This window comes from Melozone crissalis, unplaced genomic scaffold (assembly GCF_028551555.1).
Source record: "Melozone crissalis strain CALT ecotype California unplaced genomic scaffold, PUWL_Pcris_2 ptg000004l_1, whole genome shotgun sequence".
NCBI lineage: Eukaryota > Metazoa > Chordata > Aves > Passeriformes > Passerellidae > Melozone > Melozone crissalis.
The window spans coordinates 38793942-38813593 of record NW_026535782.1 but is presented as its reverse complement, the minus strand read 5'-3'; the positions used below and the strand labels follow the sequence as shown (position 1 = coordinate 38813593).

The following is a 19652-nucleotide window of genomic DNA, read 5'->3' as shown; positions in this document are numbered from 1 at the left end:
CTGGAGTTTTCTGCATGGTACATGTTTCAAACAAGTTATTTGGAAAAACAAGAAATACTTACCTGAGGCCATACCACAGCATGGAAAACTGCATCAATCTCTTCCACACTAAAGCTGTAGGTCTCATAATCAGAAAAAAACTCTGCCACAAGCTTGAGACCAAGACGTCTCAGATTCTTCAGTGGATTAATCAACCTAGGTTGGACCTGTAATGAAAACCAACAAAAAACCCAACCCAGTAAGACCTTGGCAGAACAACTACCAACTATTTGCTCTGAAATTAAACCAGCAATTGACTGACCACATCCAGACACATTCTTTGCAGAAACCTTTGTTTTCTCTTGTAACTTGTTCACAGTAGCAATGTACACCTCAGAGCTGACCTAATTGTTTCTAGAAGGGGCCTGCCTGTTCCTGCACCGAGTCAGTTACACAGGACTCCTTCAGGTCATAAAAGGTCCATGCTTATAGGTTTAACCCTGTAGCATCTGCCCCTTTTGGATGCAATGCAGAAAGCTACACTGCAATTAACTAGATTTCCAACACTGACACTTAAACAATTCTGTTTTACACTTGAAAGGACGGAAATCACCTCTTCAAAGTGAAGTTGTACTTTGTACACTGAGATCTTCTGGGAAGAAATCAACAGACGAAGCGGGGGGGGGGGGGGCGGACAGAGAAGGAAAGAATGTGAATTATGTCTTCCAGTGGAGTAGGGTGGGGGCTATAGCATTTTGTTACAGAAAGGTGCTTCCTGTACCCATTTAGTGACTATGTTCCATAGCCTTTCTTTCGAAAAACATTTCAGTAAGGGAATTCACGCAGAGCTGCATTCTGACTCTCCTCCCTGAGAGGAGTCTTGACCTGAGTAACCTAAATTATTTCCATACTGTGCAATGCAGCTCACAGCCATGAGCACAAGAAGTAGTTCCACAGTGCAGAGGTAATGAACTTCAGCCTCAGAAACAACAAAGCCACATGAGAGCAGATGAAAGCCACTGTCTGATATTGGAACTCTTTTGGGTCCCCATTTCATGATCCACCACAAGAGGATCCAAGAATATAAAATCACAATTAAAAAAGACAAAGAGGAGATGGTGGAAGGAACTGATCAAGCTCTTGCAACAGGACCTCCCGAGCTATGCTGAAAGTGTACAATGGAGTGCAATCAGGTGGCAAATGAGCTGTTTGAAAGCCCAAAGAAAGCACAAACCAGGATACTATTGCTAATGGCAACCTCCAAGTGAAGTCATTTTCGGTTTCACACTATCCAATCACCATGAGTTCTCTGAGATCAAGCCTTTGAGAGGACAAAGAAACTCAACAGTGAACACAATCAGTAGGAAATGGTTGTGGATGCTATGGGACATTGGTAAGCATTTGATTATGGGAAATGGTAAGCATTTCTCTCTCTCTGTCCCACAGCATCCACAAATGGTAAATTAATAACTTGTCTTAAAGTGGTCAAAGTTGATGTTTAACTCTCCAGGCAGTATCAGTCTGCAATAAATTACTCTCAAACTCCAAGAATGTCTTCTAATTATTAGTCAAGATAAACAGATTTCTCACACTCTTACTTGAGCTTTTAACAGCCCCTGGGCTAATGAAGTGCTAAATTAAGTTCAGACAAACAACAGACTGTCAATCCTGATATTACACAACCATGACAGAATTACTGTAGCAACTCTGGCAAAATGTGGCTTTCCTAGCAGTTAGTGAAGCAGCTTTTAGAACTCCTGTCTCCTGTTCTCATTGAAAACATGCAGGCATATGCAATGCGCTGCTGAAGTCAGACTGTGGGATGCTGACGTCCTCCAATTTGCTCATCTTCTTTGTAAATTAAGACAGTTACCAGGTTCTGCGCAGCCTGCAGGCAACTATGAGACCTTGAATACTGCCTATTGCAAGGATTTGCTTGTTTGATAGATTTTTTTCGAAGCAAGTTCTAACCTCAAATGCTCACAGCTGGGTCTTTGCAAGAACATGCTCATGGTGACAAAACATTCATTCCCACTTGCTCAGGCCATCATCTCCTAACACCTTGCAACACCACAGTGATGATGATGACTGTGCAGTTTGCTTGTTTCCCACCTAATACATGAGCAGGCTCTGCACCAGCACCAAGAAGACAGAAAAGCCTGGCTCAGTGTTACATTTTCTGAGCAGCTGCCAAGAGACCCCAAGTAGCTGGACTAGAGCTCAGGGATGTCTGTGCTGCCTCCCTGCATACAGGGCAGCAATAAACCAACATGCCCCACCTTCAGGTGCAACCAATCTTTAACAGGATGTTTTTCGCACCTGACCCCTTCTGCATGTACAGCCATTGCTCAGCAAGGGAAAAAATCATTTCCACTGCTCTGCAGGTACCTGGCTAAGACCCAAATGGTAACAAGGGATTAGTATGACTCCTGACACAGAGCTGAAGATGCTTCTAGTGTGCTGAAAGCAAGGCTGGTAGTCATGTCCCTCCTGTGTCCCATGACAGGAGACACAAAGGGCTGATAATCACTGTGATCATCCACAATGCTGAGCTCCTCTGAGGTCTAGCACTGCAACAAAACACCTCATGGACAAGCTTAGCTCAAATGTCTTCAGGCAAGGAACTTTAAACCTCTCCTTCCCCAGCTCAAATGTTTTATCCTTACTGCCAAGACACTCCATCTTTATGGCAAATTTCAACTTTCAGCCATAAAATCTTGTTACATGCTTACAGCAGAACATTTATCTCTCTCTCATGCCCATCTCTCCAAAAAACAGGTAGGAACAATGCACAGAGATCACCTCCAACTCTTTCTTCAGTAGTTCAAACAAAAACACAGTTCAAATCGGTTTTCTAAGTACATTAAATCCTGCACTGCTTGAGCCCTGCCTACACTGCTTGAGCCCTGTAGCACTTTCAGACAAGTACCAGAGGCCTCTATTTTGACAGACTTCTAATTGCTAAGCTTCACTCCACAATGGCATTCAACTTATCAATAAAGCTGAATTTATTGATCTGAATCACTAAAGCTCTGTCTATATGTGTAAGCTCAGAGGAGGAGAGAAAGAAACTTAATTTACATGTTTGTATATTGTTTGCACATACTGTACCTTCTCTCTTTGCTGGAGGATGCAGGATACCACTGCAGTCATGCAGAGCAGAATCTGTAGAATTTCAGGCAGGTATTGCTGGATCAAATGTCCCATGTTTTTCAACACAACCTCAAGACCATTGAAGAGGCTATGCTGACGCCCAAGAGGCAGGACTTTAGCTAAATCCAACTCTGACATACTTTGAAGGACTGCAGTCTGGCAAGGCCCTGTGATAGGCAAAGGAACAGCAAATTACCTAGGGAAGCACCATGGAGAAACCCACTACCAAGAATAATTTCTCAGTGAAAAATAGTGGAATTTGGCCCTAAATTACAGATCCTCACAATCAGATTTTTAAATAAGAACAGTTTCTCCATCTCTCTGATATTTAGATGTCTCCCACTTCTACAGAATCAGAGCACTTTACAAGCTCTCTTTACTGCCCTGATACTCAGGCTAGCCTATGATCCCAGCCACTATCCACTCCTGGCCTGCTACAACTTATTTGCACAGTTGTGGCAAGTTGTTCAGCTTTTCTGACCTTGGACATGTAAAACAGAGCAATCATGCTTTGTAAGGAGAAACTTAGGGGAAACCTAGTCCTTACCAAGGGTTTACTTTCATCCCTTCAAGGCATGGTTAAGAGACAAACTGAAGCACATAACGGTACTAAGCCTATTTAACCTCCCACATCTCTACAGTCAGGACATATCACACCCCCAGCTTCTATAGCCTACCTACCATTACTGAATTGCTTCACAGCTTCAAAGAGCAGATCCAAGAACATCCGGATCTCTTCTGGCAGCGAGCCGGCCAGAAATCGCAGAACGATCGACATGCGAGTGCTCGCTGAAGACTTGCCCTGTGTTTTGCTCCCTGTTTTGTTTCTCATTCTGCCATAGAGAATTCTTCAAGAACCAGAAAGAGATTGCATTAGCTTTCAGCAAGCCATCTGTTTTCCAGCCTCTTATTCTGCAGGAGAAACTCAGTTTAAAAATATTCTCTAGTGAAAGTTCTCCCTTCAGGTTCTCCACTGAACTACTACATATTGCCCAAAAACATCCTAGTGAAAGATCAGCTTCTGCTTCTACAATGGAAGCTCTGCTGGAAACTTTAGGTATAAAACTGGTTACCTTGCAGGACAATTCACATCACTGCAAATAGCTGGCAACACTCAATGAACTGAAATGTCCTCACAGTTCTCTGCAATCCTTAGTAGAAACAGTATATGCCAAAATGTTGTTTTTAAAGAAAACACCATTTGCATAACACATTATATAAATGTGTTAATAAGAAAACCATACAGAATATCACAAACTAAGTAATCAAACTATAGCATTAAGCATGGGTTTATCTCAATTATTCAAAATGAGAAGCAGCATTACATCTCTCTGCTCATGGTACTCTGCCATGAAGCTTTTGAACTCACACTTGAGAACACACCTCATAAGAACAGGGATGAGATCTGGTCGATGCTCTGTTTTTACTACCGTGGTCTCCTCAGAAATACTGAAATGGACTATCTCTTCTTTAAAGCTCTTGTCCTCCAGTAGCCTTTGCAAGTTCTCCCTGAGAGTAATAAACATTATTTGAGAGCAGGTAGGGTTATACAAATAGACAGATACACACACAAATGCATCTATATCTAATTACCAACCTATGTATCCTTGCTGTATACAAAATATTAAAGTACTACTTTTTCACTCTTTTATTTAAAAAAATATTTTAAAAGCTAGTAAGTTCAAGCTAATGATGTAGACAAGTAAGTCCTGGATGTATTCCAAGGAAATTATTTAACTCTAAACTACAGTGTTACGCTGTCACTTTCTTTGGGTGGTTATAAATCATCAGTACAAAAGACATCTTCGAAAATGATGGAACTACTAACACTACTGACACTATCCTGGTACAGAATGAAAGTGTTGCTATTTTTCTCTAAACAAAAAAGAGACACTGATCAACCACAAGATCTGATTTCCTCTCTTAGATACAAAACATACAGCTGACTAAAATGAAACGTTAAATATACGTCTTCAACAAATACAGGACCCCAAATAAAACTGACCCCAAAGCAGGCTTCTGATATGATAGCAGGCTAATTCACCAATGCTAAAATAATAAATAAATAAATAAATAAAAAAATAAATAAAAGCTTTTACCTGTATGGCAGTAGATGAGGATGCTTGTATGTCATTATACAGTCAAGAGCTATTCTCTGTACATTCTGGTCTTGATGAGACAGTAACTGCAAATAACAAATGAAAGAAAATGAGTCCCTATCTAGGAAGTAGAAATGTTTACTGAAAATAGTGAAACAACCCAAAGGCTACAGGCTCAAGCAGGTTTTGGACTAGCTTATTAAAATGGAAGCAGAATGTATGTGTTGCCATTAAAAAGCCAAGATGTACATGCACAACTTCCACTCATAAAAAGGGGCCTGGCTGCTGACAGTTCATATATACTTTTCCTTCCTACCTACATAGAATAGTTATAATATTATGTTTTTCATAGATGTCTTTTGGACCATCATGAGTTTGCATTTATCATCAATTTACTATCACAGTTATCCGCTGTGTATCTAAGACTGGATTAAAAAGCAGACTACCCAAACCATTCCAAGAGATCTGTATTTCTTTCCTGTGACAAACACAAACTACTTGGAAGACTTGGTATGCAAAGGTCTCAGTGAGACTTGGCCTCTCTTGAAGATGACTCTTCATAACCTAGGCACTAAACAACACCAAGGGGTGGTCACAGCACCAAGACTACCTGAGTTAAAGAACTGTTTGCACAATGCACTCAGGCACATGGTTGATTCTTGGGGTGTCCTGCGCAGGGCCAGGAACTGGACTCAATGATCCTGATGGATCTGTTCCAACTCAGCATATTCTGTGATTCTGAGATTCATTAGGACAGGGAAAAGAGGTTGAGAAATACAGATCATTTCCCCAGGCTGCATCTTCATCAGTTCTACAGTTTCCTACTAAATAGCACAGCAAGTGTCATCAGAGGTCACTTTGCCATGACGTCCCTATGCCAGATGGACACACCAGCCGTGACAATGCATGTACTAAGACACAGAAATGCAAACAGTAAGTGATGAAATAATCTTCTTGTGCCAGGCTGTTCTTCCCACAGTGATGTGACCTTTACACGACTGCCCAATATTTTGCTAAGAACACAGGCAAGCAAATACATCGATCAACTGTTTTTCTAAGCAATTCTTCAAGATAGACTGAAACAGAGTGGATGTCTACTAGAGATTGTCAAATTCAGGGACCAAGGAATGAAGCTTTCAACACCCACAGTCTCAGAAAACAAAGTAGGAACAAAGAGAGCAAACCCCAATGACCTGAACAAATCCACAAACTGGGAACCAACACAACCCTGTAAAATTAAAAAATTAAAAAACAAAACCATTTTAAGGATTGCAAAATAAAGAATTAGAATCCCTCTTTGAAGTCATATTTTTGACAATTCTTTCAGGGAAATCCCTAGACTCAAGCAAATTGAATATTCTTCAAGAAGAAATTCCTTTTATGATGCTTGAAAATCTCTTGTACATACTGGCCATACTCTTAGTATACAAAACACTATAGACAAAGACAAATCTCCTTAGATCTTCCCCAAATTTTGGATTCTAAATCCTTCCCCATATCCTGCATGAAGTGTAAGTGAAACAGATATACTCTGCAGCCACTCTTCCACCTTGCCAAAGACTACTACTTGTCAGCTGTCAGATCTGTTTGCCAGTGCCTGGCAAACTAAGCCAGGTATCTTAAGCAGGTCTTTGCCCAAGGGGCTCATTTCAAGTGAAGCCTGTTAGAATGTCCTCCCAAGGACAGCTCCTTTTTCAGCTATCACAGCTGAGATCAAAAAATGACAGCTTTCCTCAGTATTAGACATGGCACTCAAATAAGAAAGAGTTGATTTATTAGTAGTATTTCTAAAAGTAAGCAGATAGCCTCACCTGGGTATACAAGGCATTCAACTTCTGCTCCAAAAACAATGCACGAGGATTTGAGAATTTTGAGAAAACTTGTAAGTGGGCTATTAGTTGCCTGCAAAACAAAGCAATGATTTTTTTAAAAAATATCCAGGAGACAAATGAAGAGGAAATTAAGTTAAAATTCATTAACAAGAAAGAAAACAAAACACAACACAAGAGGATCCCAAGTCTTCAGCATTATTTCAGACGTCTCAAGAAGTGTCCTGCTCCCTAAGCAGCTCCTTCCAGCCATCACTTCACTGCACAGAAAACGCCTTTACTTCAGCAGCACTGGATAGGCTCAGTTTTTTCACAAGAAAGGGGTACAGTCAGGATGCAACTTACTTCTCTCTGCCAACCCAGCCTAGAACACCAAAACTCTGTATTTATCTCTTTGTTTATTCACTTGTCCATAACTGGTGCCCATGTTGCTCCTACCAATGTGATGGGCTGCATTCAGCCACAGACTGTGCTGGACTTAGCACTGGGCTGCAGGGACAGATGGGAGTCAGTTCCTCTAGCACTGGCAGGGTCACCTCACATCTGCCCCACGTCCTCCTCATGGAAAGGGACAGAGAAGACCAGGATAAGTGAGATCTCCTCTACCATGTGTGCTGTGGAACTGGTAGAAGCTGTCCTCATTCAGCTGCTAATTTACACTGAATCCTCCAGACACTTGAGCTGGGCCACCCTCTTCCGTGGCTGGGCACAGACAAGGGATGAGTAGGATGCCTTCCAGGAATCCCAGAGGGGGCCTGGGGCAGGTGCTCCCAGGACAAAGAGTGCAGCCCCACAAGGGAGTCCTCCCTGGCACTGGCCTGACCCGGGAAGGGAGGTCACTCCACAACTCATTAACACACCCCCGGTAAATCTTTCATGCCTTTGTTACAGCTACCGGGTGCTAATGTTTCCACTTCACTGCACGGATGTTCTGAGATGGAGGCTGGGAAAACAACAAAATATCTTGGACTGTCACTGTATTTTAATTGCTGATAACTTGCAGATACAAGCCAGAATATGGGAAAAAATATGAAACACCCATAGGACACCTGGGATGAAATGGCACTTTAGGTCACATATCAAATACTTGTATACTTGTCTTGTTCCAACATATAAGGCGACATTTTGAAGTTCTCTGTCATTACAAGGGCCATCCTTTGCAGAAGAAGTGTCAGAATATAAATCTTTGTGCTGTGTTTGTAAGGGATATTTGACAGAGGTCATCACTGGGGAGAATTCATATAAAGAGCAACTTTCTCAGGCATTCAGCACTGCAACAATGGCATTCAGCAACATGCAGCTTCAGTCTATCAAATAAAAACCTTGGTCCCTAAGAAGACAAGATTTATAATGGGTAGGAAATGGCAGAATCCCAATATTCTATACCTAAATATCTCAATATTCTATACCAGAATCCAAATATTCTATATCTAAACAAATAATCTAATTTTTTGAAGTGTTTGGCAATGCCCACAGTTTTCAAAGACTAACAGATATGCACAGAGAAGCCAGGGAAATCAGGTACAAGAGTCTCTGGAAACTTCAGAATACTACACATTTTTTGCTTAAGTAAAACACACCACAGACAGGTCAGCAGGTAATGAGATAATGATAAAACCTGGGCAAGGTGTTTGGATTTTTAGTACTGTACAGGCAGAATTTCTGACTTGTAATCCGCTGAGAAATGATGAAGCACAAGCAAAAGAAGAAAAAATAATATATACAAAACCACAGCTTGTATCTCAATGTGAGCTGCTGAATCTGCCTTTCCATGAGAGCAAAAGGGAAAACTAAAAATACTTACTTAGCAGCAGCTCTTCTTGTTTTCTTTTTTGGTACTCCTATACTAATTGGTTCCCCTTCTTCCTTTTCTTCTTCCTCCTCCTCCTCCTCCTCCATAGCAACATCATTCACCTCTTCAGTGGGTATTTGTTTTGCTGCTATGGTACCACTAATTTTCCTTCTGAGATCCTGAGATGGAGCCACTAAGGAATCTGCTGGGTAGTACTCATTTCTGTGTTTAAAAAAAAGAAGGAAGGAATTAGAAGCATAACATTTCTCAAGGTTTCAGGGCAACAACATCAACTAAAAACCTCACCATTCTTATTGTAACATCTTATTATGTCCATCATACTGTCTGATACGTGCACACATATGCAAGCACACCATTGCTTTTCCTCCAGGGGCAGGAATTTGAATCAGCCTCTAACAAAATCAGTATTTTCCCCATCCTGGGGAAAAACACTTTGGTATTCTGTGATTCCAAACTAAAGTGTGTTTTCATTAAAGAGGAACTTCATTTCCACTGAAATCACTCTGTAACTGAGTAACGAGAGTAACAATGTCAAGTCAATGAATGAGCAGCAGAGACCTACTACTGTAAGTTTCATTTCAGCCTGCTTCATTTCTAACAGAATCCACAGTCCAATTAAAAGGTTATCTCTACTGGAAACAGACATGTCATTCAAGAAATAAAGTCTGTAATGGGATAGCCCATCTTAAAGCTCAGCAACACATTGAAAGCAATGTGTCCACTCAACTGAAAAATAAATCTTCCTTACCGAATGAATCTCAAGAGAAGTGGGGAAAGTTCCCTCGACTGTGGCTCCACTCTGTCTGGAAACTTATCCAGTGCTTTCCAAAGTAGGAACCTGTAATTTGTGTGGTCCAGCCGTTCACTGCAATCTGTTCTACTCCTCAGCTGCTCCAGAAAGACAGTCCCCACCTCTCCTTCTGGCATCTTTTCACATTCTGTTTCAGCAATGCTCTCCTCCTGTTCATCTAATTCATCTTGCAGCTCCATTTCTACGGAAGAGATAAGAAAATCTTTTCAGGTTACTTCATCACCAATAGCAAGGAATCCATCCCCCATTACAAAAGTAATACATTTGGTGACATGCACCTGTTTAGACACAACTGTATTTAACACTGACCTGAAAGACACACACTGCTTAGAAAGCGTTCTAGGATGCCTTGCAACCCTGGCACTTCTCTACTGGGCTCAGTTCCCCTGTGTAACAGGGAAGTTCACAAATGGCTGCACACTTGTGACTCTGTATTGAAATATTAGATTGTATATGCCCATAGGTAAACCTCAAGAGCACACACAAGGACTGTGTGCAGAAATTCCACGGAGCAGGAAGATGGTCTGCACCATTACACAGGTTTTGTCACTGCTCCTGACCAGTCTGAGCAGTGCCAGCCTTAAGCGAAGATGAAACTGCTGCAGGGTTTCCAACAACCTGCCACTCCCTCCTGTAATGCAGGTGGCCTTTTCCAGCTACTGCTTGGTGTTTAGGACAGGAGACACAGCTTCCTCACAAGTCACTCCACTCCTGACCTGGACATGACAGCAGTACTGGCTCTGAATTCCCCCATCACACATAAATTTGGGGAACTTGAAAAGCAGGCACATAATTCACCATTTAGCTGGGTTGCTATGATAACCATGCTTAGGATAGGTGACTTACCAGCATAGCTAGCAGCCCTCTCCAAATGTTCATACAGGACCTTCCAGAACTGTTTATTCTCCATTTCCTTTGCATGAGAACTAACAAAGCAGAATACAGCATGAAATTAGAAGGAAGATAAGAAAAGGCAAGCGTCACTCAGCTAGTTATCAACCACCACAATCAAAGGCTTTGATCACTGCTTTAATGTGGCTGTCCAGAAACAGGACATCTGCACAATGCAGCTGTAGCACTTCCTTGCCTTTTCTCATGGATCCCAAATGTCAACTGTTATTAAAATAATCTGGTTGTATTCCATGACTTCAAATGAACTCAAATTGAGTAAAAATATTCTCAAGCTTTCTACTGACTTCTGTACAGCAAATCATATAGAATCAAAGGAAGAATTAACATGGACATATCTTTTGAAGAGCTGGTTTAATTTTTTTCTTTAATTAATTCACTGGTTTGAAGAGGAAAATCCCATCCTTTTTAATCATACAACAAAGGGAGGAAAAAAGAAGATGAAGTCATGCTGAAAGAAGTCGCTTATTTTTTCACCATGCTAAGACTTCCCTACTCTTTAGTACAATTTAGAGGTTTTCCAGTAAGGACAGAAAAGTTAGCAGATGAGGAAACAGAGAGATTTCTTGTTCCTTTAAGCATTTGTGAAACATAAATCAAATCCTGCTAACTCTGACTAAAAACTCCTGTTGAAACTCTGATGTTATTTGACTGTATTTGTTGCAAGTTCCCTTTAAAGTAAAAAAAAAAAAAATCAGGAAGTAAACTGAAGAGTCTACACAGGCTGAGATTTGAGAGATCAAATTAATTTCAGAAGATCTCACATGAAGTTCTCATGCACAAATCTCTCCAAACTGGACATTTTTTACCTCAGCTTCAGTTCACAGAAGAATGAAAGGAATGTGACACAACCACAGATTACAGCATCCAACTGCATATACTCACGTTATGAGTTCAATTACAGGATCCCAGAGAGGGCTGAAGTTAATATAAAGCATTCCTAGTAAATACCGAAGAGGCACCTAGAATGACACAACACCATCTTGTGAGATGCAAAAAACACTAGTTAAAGACCAACCAAGCTCCTCTAACCTTTCTTTCTCTAAAAGAGGAAACTGGTCTAAGAAGTTTTCAGGAGTGCTACAAGAGATGAAGGATGTCACATACATAATAATTTCTTCATGTGGAATATCTAGAACCCATTTACTTCCTCATAGCTTCATGTGGAAATCTAGAACCCATTTACTGTAAGCTACACTGAGACCTTATAACTATAAATAACACGAATATGGAAAAACCAGTTCAGCGGATGATCTGGACTGTCTCTCTCACAAACTTCAGTGCTGCCATAGCAAAATGGGGGACCTCAGACAGATGAAAGTTTGCCCAGAGGAGTATTCACTGCACTAGGCCTAATGGCATGATCTCTAGGCTGGCTCCTCACTGAGCTACATGGAGGAGTCACCTACAATCCTTCCTCATGGATGTGAGGCTTCCTTTAGCTCAGCAGCAGAGGACATTCAACAATTACAGGCATAAAAAAATTTCCTGCTGAAGCAAGATCCAGAAGTGAGGTCACCAACAGCCAGTGAGAGCCCTACCAATGTTCAACCACATTGAGGACATGGCAAGGTCATGAGTTTAAATTTGCTCACATCTCGTTTCTCCCTGCAATCATCTGCCTTCCTTTCCATGGCATCAAACCCAGATTAATTTGACTGTGGGCCATTTATCTGGATACCACAGTTGTATTACTAAACACAGTGCTCCTGAGGACAATGGGATCTGTGAACCCTACTAACAAGTAAGTTTTCTAAAATCTAATCTGAGAGTTAATTGACTTTTTTGATGCACTCTCATTAAAAACTCTGCAATCCATGTGATGAAATAAGAACATTCTCTTGGAATAAAGGAGTGTGACAACTGCTTTTTGACAATAAATCCTTACCTCCTGTAAAGATCCACTTGGTATTGCAGGCTGCACTATGTCACATCTTAGTTTCCTCAAATGGAGAAGTTTTTCTCTGTAATCATTCACTGTCGCTGGCACAAGTTCTGCTTGGAGCAATATGGCAAATAATGGCTGGAATTCCCCTGTGCCATCACCCTGAACAAACAAGTGACATGAATTCTGTTAGAGTACCTTTATCTCATTGAAAAGCACTTCAAAAAACTACGCAGACTCACGGCCATTCTGGACAAAAGAACAAAGTCAAAGGACTTGCTCTGGTTTTCACCATTTAGGCACACATCTGAAAACACCAGGAGGTGGGGGACTAAGAAATAAGACTGGAATGTGAAAGGACAAAAGCAGAAGACCACCTCTACCAGACACATTTTGTTTCTGCTAAGTGAACAACACTTCACACAAAACATGAAACACAGATAGCTTTGAAATGTTAAATGAAAAGCTTTAGCCCTACCTCAATCTGTGCAGAAGGTGGATTATCAAAATGGTTTAGAATTCGAACCGTCAACAGCCGGACCTATTCCAAGGAGAAGCATATGTCAGGCAATATGGATTGACAAATACACACCTCCAGAGAGGTTAATGTCTAGTACAGCACACTGATTTCACTGGGTTCATCTTGGAGCTGACAAACAGATGAATTCCTGAAGTCTAGAAAGCAATTAGGAGTGAATGCATTATGCTCCTGCCCTGATTTAGCTCTAGGGAAGAGGCAAGGCTGACAGGGCTAACAGTTAACCTCTGTTAACTCATGCCCCATTGACATAGGTCTAAGCAGACACTATGGAAGCAATGGCTTTACAGTCTCATCATGCTTCTCCTTCCAGACTTTATCATTTAACTAAGTTTACTTATATTTGATTGTTAAAATACAAATTACTTTGCATGTGCTCAAAACAGCAGATTACCTTGGAAACACCAGTGGAAATATTAGGATGCAACTTCTCAAACAAGTCCATTAGGTTCTTTTGGGAAAGGGGCTCCTGGCAGCCACATAATGCCAGCCTTGTGTAATAGAGATCAGCCAACAGCAATGCAGAGGGGTCTGAAGGGAAAGTGCTAAAACAATAGATGATTTTATTAGCATACAGAAAGCACTGCAACAACACTGGTATTAAAAAACAAGGCAGTAGTGATAACTACAACATTAAGAGAAAATTCCAGGATTTCAGACTCTGCTTGCACCAGCAGGCCAATGAAATTAGACTTCACCAGCACAATGACTTGTAGCTGCAAAACCCATGACAGCCCAAGAGGCACGAGATCCCTCCTTTGTGTCAATCAGACTTGTCAAGCTGAGGCTTGCATGCTGGACACACAGCTGCAGAAAATAAACCTGCATAGGTCACACCAGGGCTTCTGGTACTGCCCAGGTGCTCAGTCAGTGATCAACTTCAACAGAAGAGAAATAATCTAGGCTTAGGTGAGACCCCAGGAATCCTGTCTGCTCACAGAGAAACCTCCTTCTGCTACCTTACATCCCTTGCTCCAAGCAGGTTTCACATTCCCTGCACAGGGCTGACAGGAAAGCATTAGGCTAAAGCTCATTGCCAATAATTCCTGTCTGATCTGGGCAAGTTGTTTTGTTTCCATCATGCCTCAGACATGAGCACCATAACTTCCTAAATGAACAGGATGTTTTGAAGCTCAAGCCACTAAAGACTTGGAGATGCCAGAGAGAGCATTCAGCTCTCTCCCTGTCCCTCCAGCTAGAGAGTTTTCTGTGCTAATTATAAGTTAAATAGAGTGAAAATAAATAAAATGGAGGAGATACAAAATCTCCTCCCATTGTGGAGCAAGCACAAACATGGGTATATAAGGACATGGTGGAATCCCAACACCAGGAGCAAACTCAGGCTTTTGACACAGCTCAGAAAGGGCTGCTCCTGTCTCTTTTGTCATTTTAATGTAACACAGAATTACTAGGTGCAGCATTCCAAAGCAAAACTAGAACCAGGGTAGCACTCCAACATAAAACTAGAACCAACTTACTTGACACACTGCCCTGCAGCTAAGAAAGCATCAGTTTGCAGAGAAAATGTCATTGAACAGGAACTACATCTACCTGGCTCTCCAAAAACAGAGCCTACAACTTTGCTCCATTACATAACCACAATACTGAAGCAATGCACCAGCATAACAGAATGGACAGCACACAAAGAAGCATTTAACCAGCTCTTATATAAAGGCAAAGGCAAATTTTTGCCCTACCAAGGAAAACCATGAAGCACCACAGAACAGGCAGAGTTTACTTACGTCACCAAGCTCTTGACACGCTCCACAGGTAACAAACGGAGTACTTCAGCAGATTCCACCAAACTAAGGAGAGTACTTACAGCTTGGCAGGCCACAAACAGGTTTCCTGGAGCAGAGAAAGAACAAGAACATCTTGTAAATTTACTCAGCTCTCAGTGACTTGTGCTTGTATGGTGCATTCCCATCCTGAAACGGCTGGAGTCAGAGAAATAAGGCAGCATATGGAGCCCAGAACTGGAATGTGTATTTTCTAACCATAACACATAAAAGAAGTGCTTCCCTGGCTATCAAAGTGCCTCCTCCAGCAAGCCAGCACTGAAAGCTGTGACAGCTCCCAGTTTGCATGTTTCCATCACACCCACATGTGCAGAAAGCAGGGATCTGGAGCTAAGCACTGTGGCAGGAGTCACAGACAGCACTCTGCTCAAAAGGAAGAAATGCTGCCAAATTGATATGAATGCAGCAAAAACAAAGCAAAAATGCATACAGATGCTACCACTACACAGGTGCCTATAAACTCTGGAACTTTGGCAATGCACTACTGTGTAAGATCTTTAAAGCTGCCCCACGTACCTACGACTGAGTATGTATTAGTGAATGGCAGGTGGGTTTGCTGAATTCTGTCTCCTTTCTAAACCTCTCAGACTCCTTTTGAGATGGAGGGTTTCCCACAGGCACAAGACAGCCAATGCCCTGCCAAGCAAGAAAGGGCAACTCCTTTTCCATCACACTTCTAAGTTAGCAAATAGGTTGCTTTTAAAAAAATTAAAAAAATGGTAATTCCCCTCCTTCGTCTCTTTCCAGGTTAAAGAAATACTGTTCCTAAACCAGGCAAATTAAAGAAAGTTTTTAGAAGATTTAACTGTCTTACATGCTGCCAATGGAAAAGAAAGGGAAGTGAGCATTCATATCCTATTTATTTCTCTGCAAACATTCCTCTATTCTAAGTTGCTTAATTCCCCAGGTATGTGATTTCCCAGATCCTGCTAACCATTAACCTCCACAAGGAGCTCCTCAAAGAGAGAAGAAACATCAAGTAATGACAGGAGGAAACTTTCTGCATCTATAGTGTAAGGAAGGACAGTTCCCAAGGTGCAATCTGCATGCCCTTGGGTAGCAGTATGCCCATGCTGGACAAAGACAGTAGCTTCCACCTCACTACAGACACTCCTGTGTGATCAATAAAGGAAGCACTTCCATACTGGCCCTGAAGAGCTGCCAGAGATACCTTGCTGTTGCTCTGGCCCAGTTTTCAAGCCTGTTTCCTTGCACTCCACAGCAACCAGAACACCAAAAACACCCAGTTCTGGAACTTGCACTTTGCCTCAGGGGTCAGAGGGCAGGAAGGTCAAACAGAGCGCAGGGTTGGGAGCCTTGCACAGGCAGTGAGAGAGGACTGGAGTCCTAGTAGAAGGTGAAGGAATTGCAGGAATCATGGAGGTGGAAAGAATACCAGGGGATGAAGAAAGTATCCAGGAACTCTAGTTTGGGGGAAGGGTGAAGAAAACCAAGCAAATAAGTGTAATATGGGACAAGAGGAGGCATGAGTACAGGACTGAGGATGCATTTATTTTCTTTTCCCTTATCAACAAAGGAAGAAATAGCAATGTGCCTCTGGCATGCACACAGAGCCTGAGCAGTGCTGCTACTACTTTTTTAGGCTAAGTACATTACCAATAAAACAATCGTGACAGCATGAACAACTTGCAAATATGATAAAAGAAAGACCTAAATGCTTGACAAAGCTTCTTTAAAGAAGAAAAAGCAATAGAGCTGATTGGTGGATACACTTAGGAATATTAACAAAGGTATTATAAATGGAAAATGACAGACAGCCCTTACAAACAAAGGAACAATGAACACTCAACCTGGAGCATTCCAGAAGTTGTTTATAGCTTGTCACAAGGTCAAATACTTTCTAGCTCTCTGAGTAACTGCCCTGCTCTATGCAGGCTCGGGTAATTTTTTTTTTCTGGCCAGAGAGGGGAGACAACCAGTAACCATCTCTTCCTGGAGAAAAGATGCAGCATTTAGAATTGGTGGTGCCACTTGGGTCAGAGATGGTGTGGTGGTTTTGGCTGGGATAGAGGCAATTTTCTTCATAGCAGCTAGTATGTAGCTCTGTTTTGGATTTGTGCTGGAAACTGCTGATAACAGAAGGATGTTTCTGTTACTGATGAGTAGCACTCACACAGCACCAAGGGCTTTCCTGCTCCTCACCCCACTCCACCAGTGGGGAGGCTGGGGGTAGACAAGGCATTGGGAGAGGTGTTGTCATTTAACTCCAGCCAGCCACCAAGCCTCCTGCAGCCACCTGCCCACTCCCCCACCAGCAGCATTAGGGAGAAAATCAGAAGGGTAAAAGCAGAAAACTTGTGGGTTGAGATAAAGCAAAAAAGCCATGCACACAAGCAAAACAGAACAAGAACCTGCTTCCTATGGGCAGGCAGGTGTTCATCCATCTCCAGGAGAGCAGAGCCCCATCACCTGTAGTGGTGACTTGGCAAGACAAATGCCATCACTTCAAACATCCCCCTCTCTTCCTCCTCCTTCCCCACAATTTATATACTGAGCATGAAGTGATAAGGTCTGGAATACCCTTTGGTCAGCTGGGGTCACCTGTCCTGACTGTGCCTCCTCCCAGCCTGCCATGTACCCTTAGCCTCCTTGGCAGCATGGCACCATGAAAAGCAGAAAAGGCCCTGGCAGCAGCAGTAGGCTCAGTAGTAACAAAACCATCTCTGTATTATCAACCCTGTGCTCAGCACAAATCCAGAACACAGCCCCACACCAGCCACTGTGATGAAAACTAACTCCCCCAGTGGAACACAGCAGGAACAGCTGACCCCACTGATCAAAGAGATATCCCCTATCAGACAGCACCATGCTCAGCATTTAAAACAGGGGCAAGAAGAAGGCATGGCATTTGTTTTCCCATGTAACTGTTATGAGTGATGGAGCCCTGCTTTCCTGGGATAGCTGAACACGTGCCTGCCCTTGGGAAGTGGTGAATGAATTCCTTGTTTTGCTTCACTTGCATGCATGGCTTTTGCTTTATCTGTTAAACTATCTGTATCTCAACCCTTGAGTTTCCTCCCTTTTTACTCTTCTGATGCTCTCCCCTCATCCCTGCTGAGTAAGCAAGCAGCTGTGTGGGGCTCAGTTGCTAGCTGAGGTTAAGATACAACACTTCTTTCTGGTACCCAACATGTGGCTTGTAAGGTTAGAAGAAACAGCAGTGTGCCTCTGGCACACACAGAGCCTGAGCAGTGCAAGGTAGCAATGGGCTAGGCTGAACCCTGACTGATAGCTGTTATTGCTGTTTAGCTATTAATATCAATTAGCAAGCTTCTGTGCCTGCCATAAGGCTTGCTTGTCTTACTGTATATTAGCAGCCACTGATCATCAGTGCCTGCTTTTTGCTTCCACAGCTGTAGTGCTGTACTGCTTAGCATCCTTCCCTGCTGTACCTGGGAGCACTTTGATAACAGCCATGGCAATGCACGCAGGTGGGCAGGGGGCCAGGGCAGTGCTGCTCTTTTTGTCCTGCTGCACCAGCCAGGCTGGAACTCCAGTGTTAACCTGAGTCAATTGAACTGTGACCTGTGGATGAGTCCACACAGGAGCAGCACATCCCAAAACATCTGTGGCTGTGGTTAAGTCCATGACAGAGTAGGTACATCTCAAAGCAGCTACGGCTTTAGTTATGTCTGTGCTGCAGCAGGTGTACCTCTGAAGGAATTGTGACCCAAGGGTAAATCCAGGCTGGAGAAAGTGCACCTGAAGCATCTGTGCCTGTGGGTAAGTACATGCTGCAGCAGGTACACTGTGAATCCTCCCCAGCTATGCATGAGGTCATGCTGGAGCACCTCAGTGTGGCCACAGACAAGTTCATGACAGAGCAGGTACACTCCTGAGAGAGAGCAGCCATGGGCAAGGCCTCATTCAGAGCAGGCATGTCACTGTGGCCCATGGATAAGGCTGCCCTGGAACAGGTGCACCCCAAAACACCTGAGGTGATGGGGAAGCCTACACCACAGCAGGTATACCCCAGGAAAAACTGGGACTCATAGGTAAGACTCCACTTGGAGCAGGTACTCCCCTAACAAGACTGTGGGGAAATTCAAACCCAAGCAGGGGCAAGGAGAAGAGTTCATTGCAATGTTAAGCCCTGGGGCCTGGCCCAAAGGGACTGGGGTGGAGATTATAACAGATACAACTTTAAATTGCTGTAACCCATTTCAGTTGCATGTTGTAGGAATTCCTACAGCAGGAACCATCCAAACCAATGGAGGACAAGCTTTAGAAGAAGCAGTGCAAGTGCAGCAGGGAATTAACATGAGCTGACTCTGGTGGCAAACAATTCCACACAAGACATCAACTCTCCTGTCCTGAGTGACCACCATAACAGATGGAACCCAGATTTGTGGACAAAATGAACTCAGCAGATATTCTGTGAACATTTTACAGAGGTGGTCCACAGACTAAGGGAATGATATTGTATCAAAGGATAGGAGGGGAAGAGGTGGATAATGAGGCTGCATTGGAAAGTGTGGTACCTGAGCATGACATAAATGGTACTGAATAACAGGCAGAGAATGTGCTGGTTTTGGCTGGGATAGAGCTGAGTTTCTGCATAGCAGCTGGTATGAGGCTCTAGCTTGGATCTGTGCTGAAAATAGTGTTGACAACACAGGGATGTTTTTGTTATCAGTGTGCAGCACTCACAAAGCATCAAGGCCTTTTCTGCTTTTCCCACCAGCCCACTGGTGAGTGGGCTGGGAGTGCACAAGGAGCTGGGAGGGCACACATCCAGGACAGCTGACCCCAACTGACCCAAGGGGTATTTCAAACCATATGGTCATGCTCAGCAGATAAACTGGGGAATGTTCAG

The 19652-nt window shown here is 42.8% G+C and overlaps 1 protein-coding gene across 1 annotated transcript in view; it reads right to left on the bottom strand.

Annotated features, from left to right (window-relative positions):
• The window catches only part of UTP20 (UTP20 small subunit processome component), a 63133-nt gene that overhangs the window by 29567 nt on the left and 13914 nt on the right, over window positions 1–19652 (bottom strand). The window contains exons 15-28 of the mRNA XM_054271354.1: window positions 14759–14864; window positions 13411–13561; window positions 12957–13019; window positions 12482–12640; window positions 11479–11555; window positions 10531–10610; window positions 9622–9865; window positions 8865–9074; window positions 7043–7133; window positions 5232–5317; window positions 4516–4641; window positions 3814–3980; window positions 3091–3299; window positions 63–206 (exon numbers count right to left, since the gene is read on the bottom strand). Coding sequence (XP_054127329.1) covers window positions 63–206; window positions 3091–3299; window positions 3814–3980; window positions 4516–4641; window positions 5232–5317; window positions 7043–7133; window positions 8865–9074; window positions 9622–9865; window positions 10531–10610; window positions 11479–11555; window positions 12482–12640; window positions 12957–13019; window positions 13411–13561; window positions 14759–14864 — 1913 coding nt within the window. The remainder of the gene's footprint in view (window positions 1–62; window positions 207–3090; window positions 3300–3813; window positions 3981–4515; window positions 4642–5231; window positions 5318–7042; window positions 7134–8864; window positions 9075–9621; window positions 9866–10530; window positions 10611–11478; window positions 11556–12481; window positions 12641–12956; window positions 13020–13410; window positions 13562–14758; window positions 14865–19652) is intronic.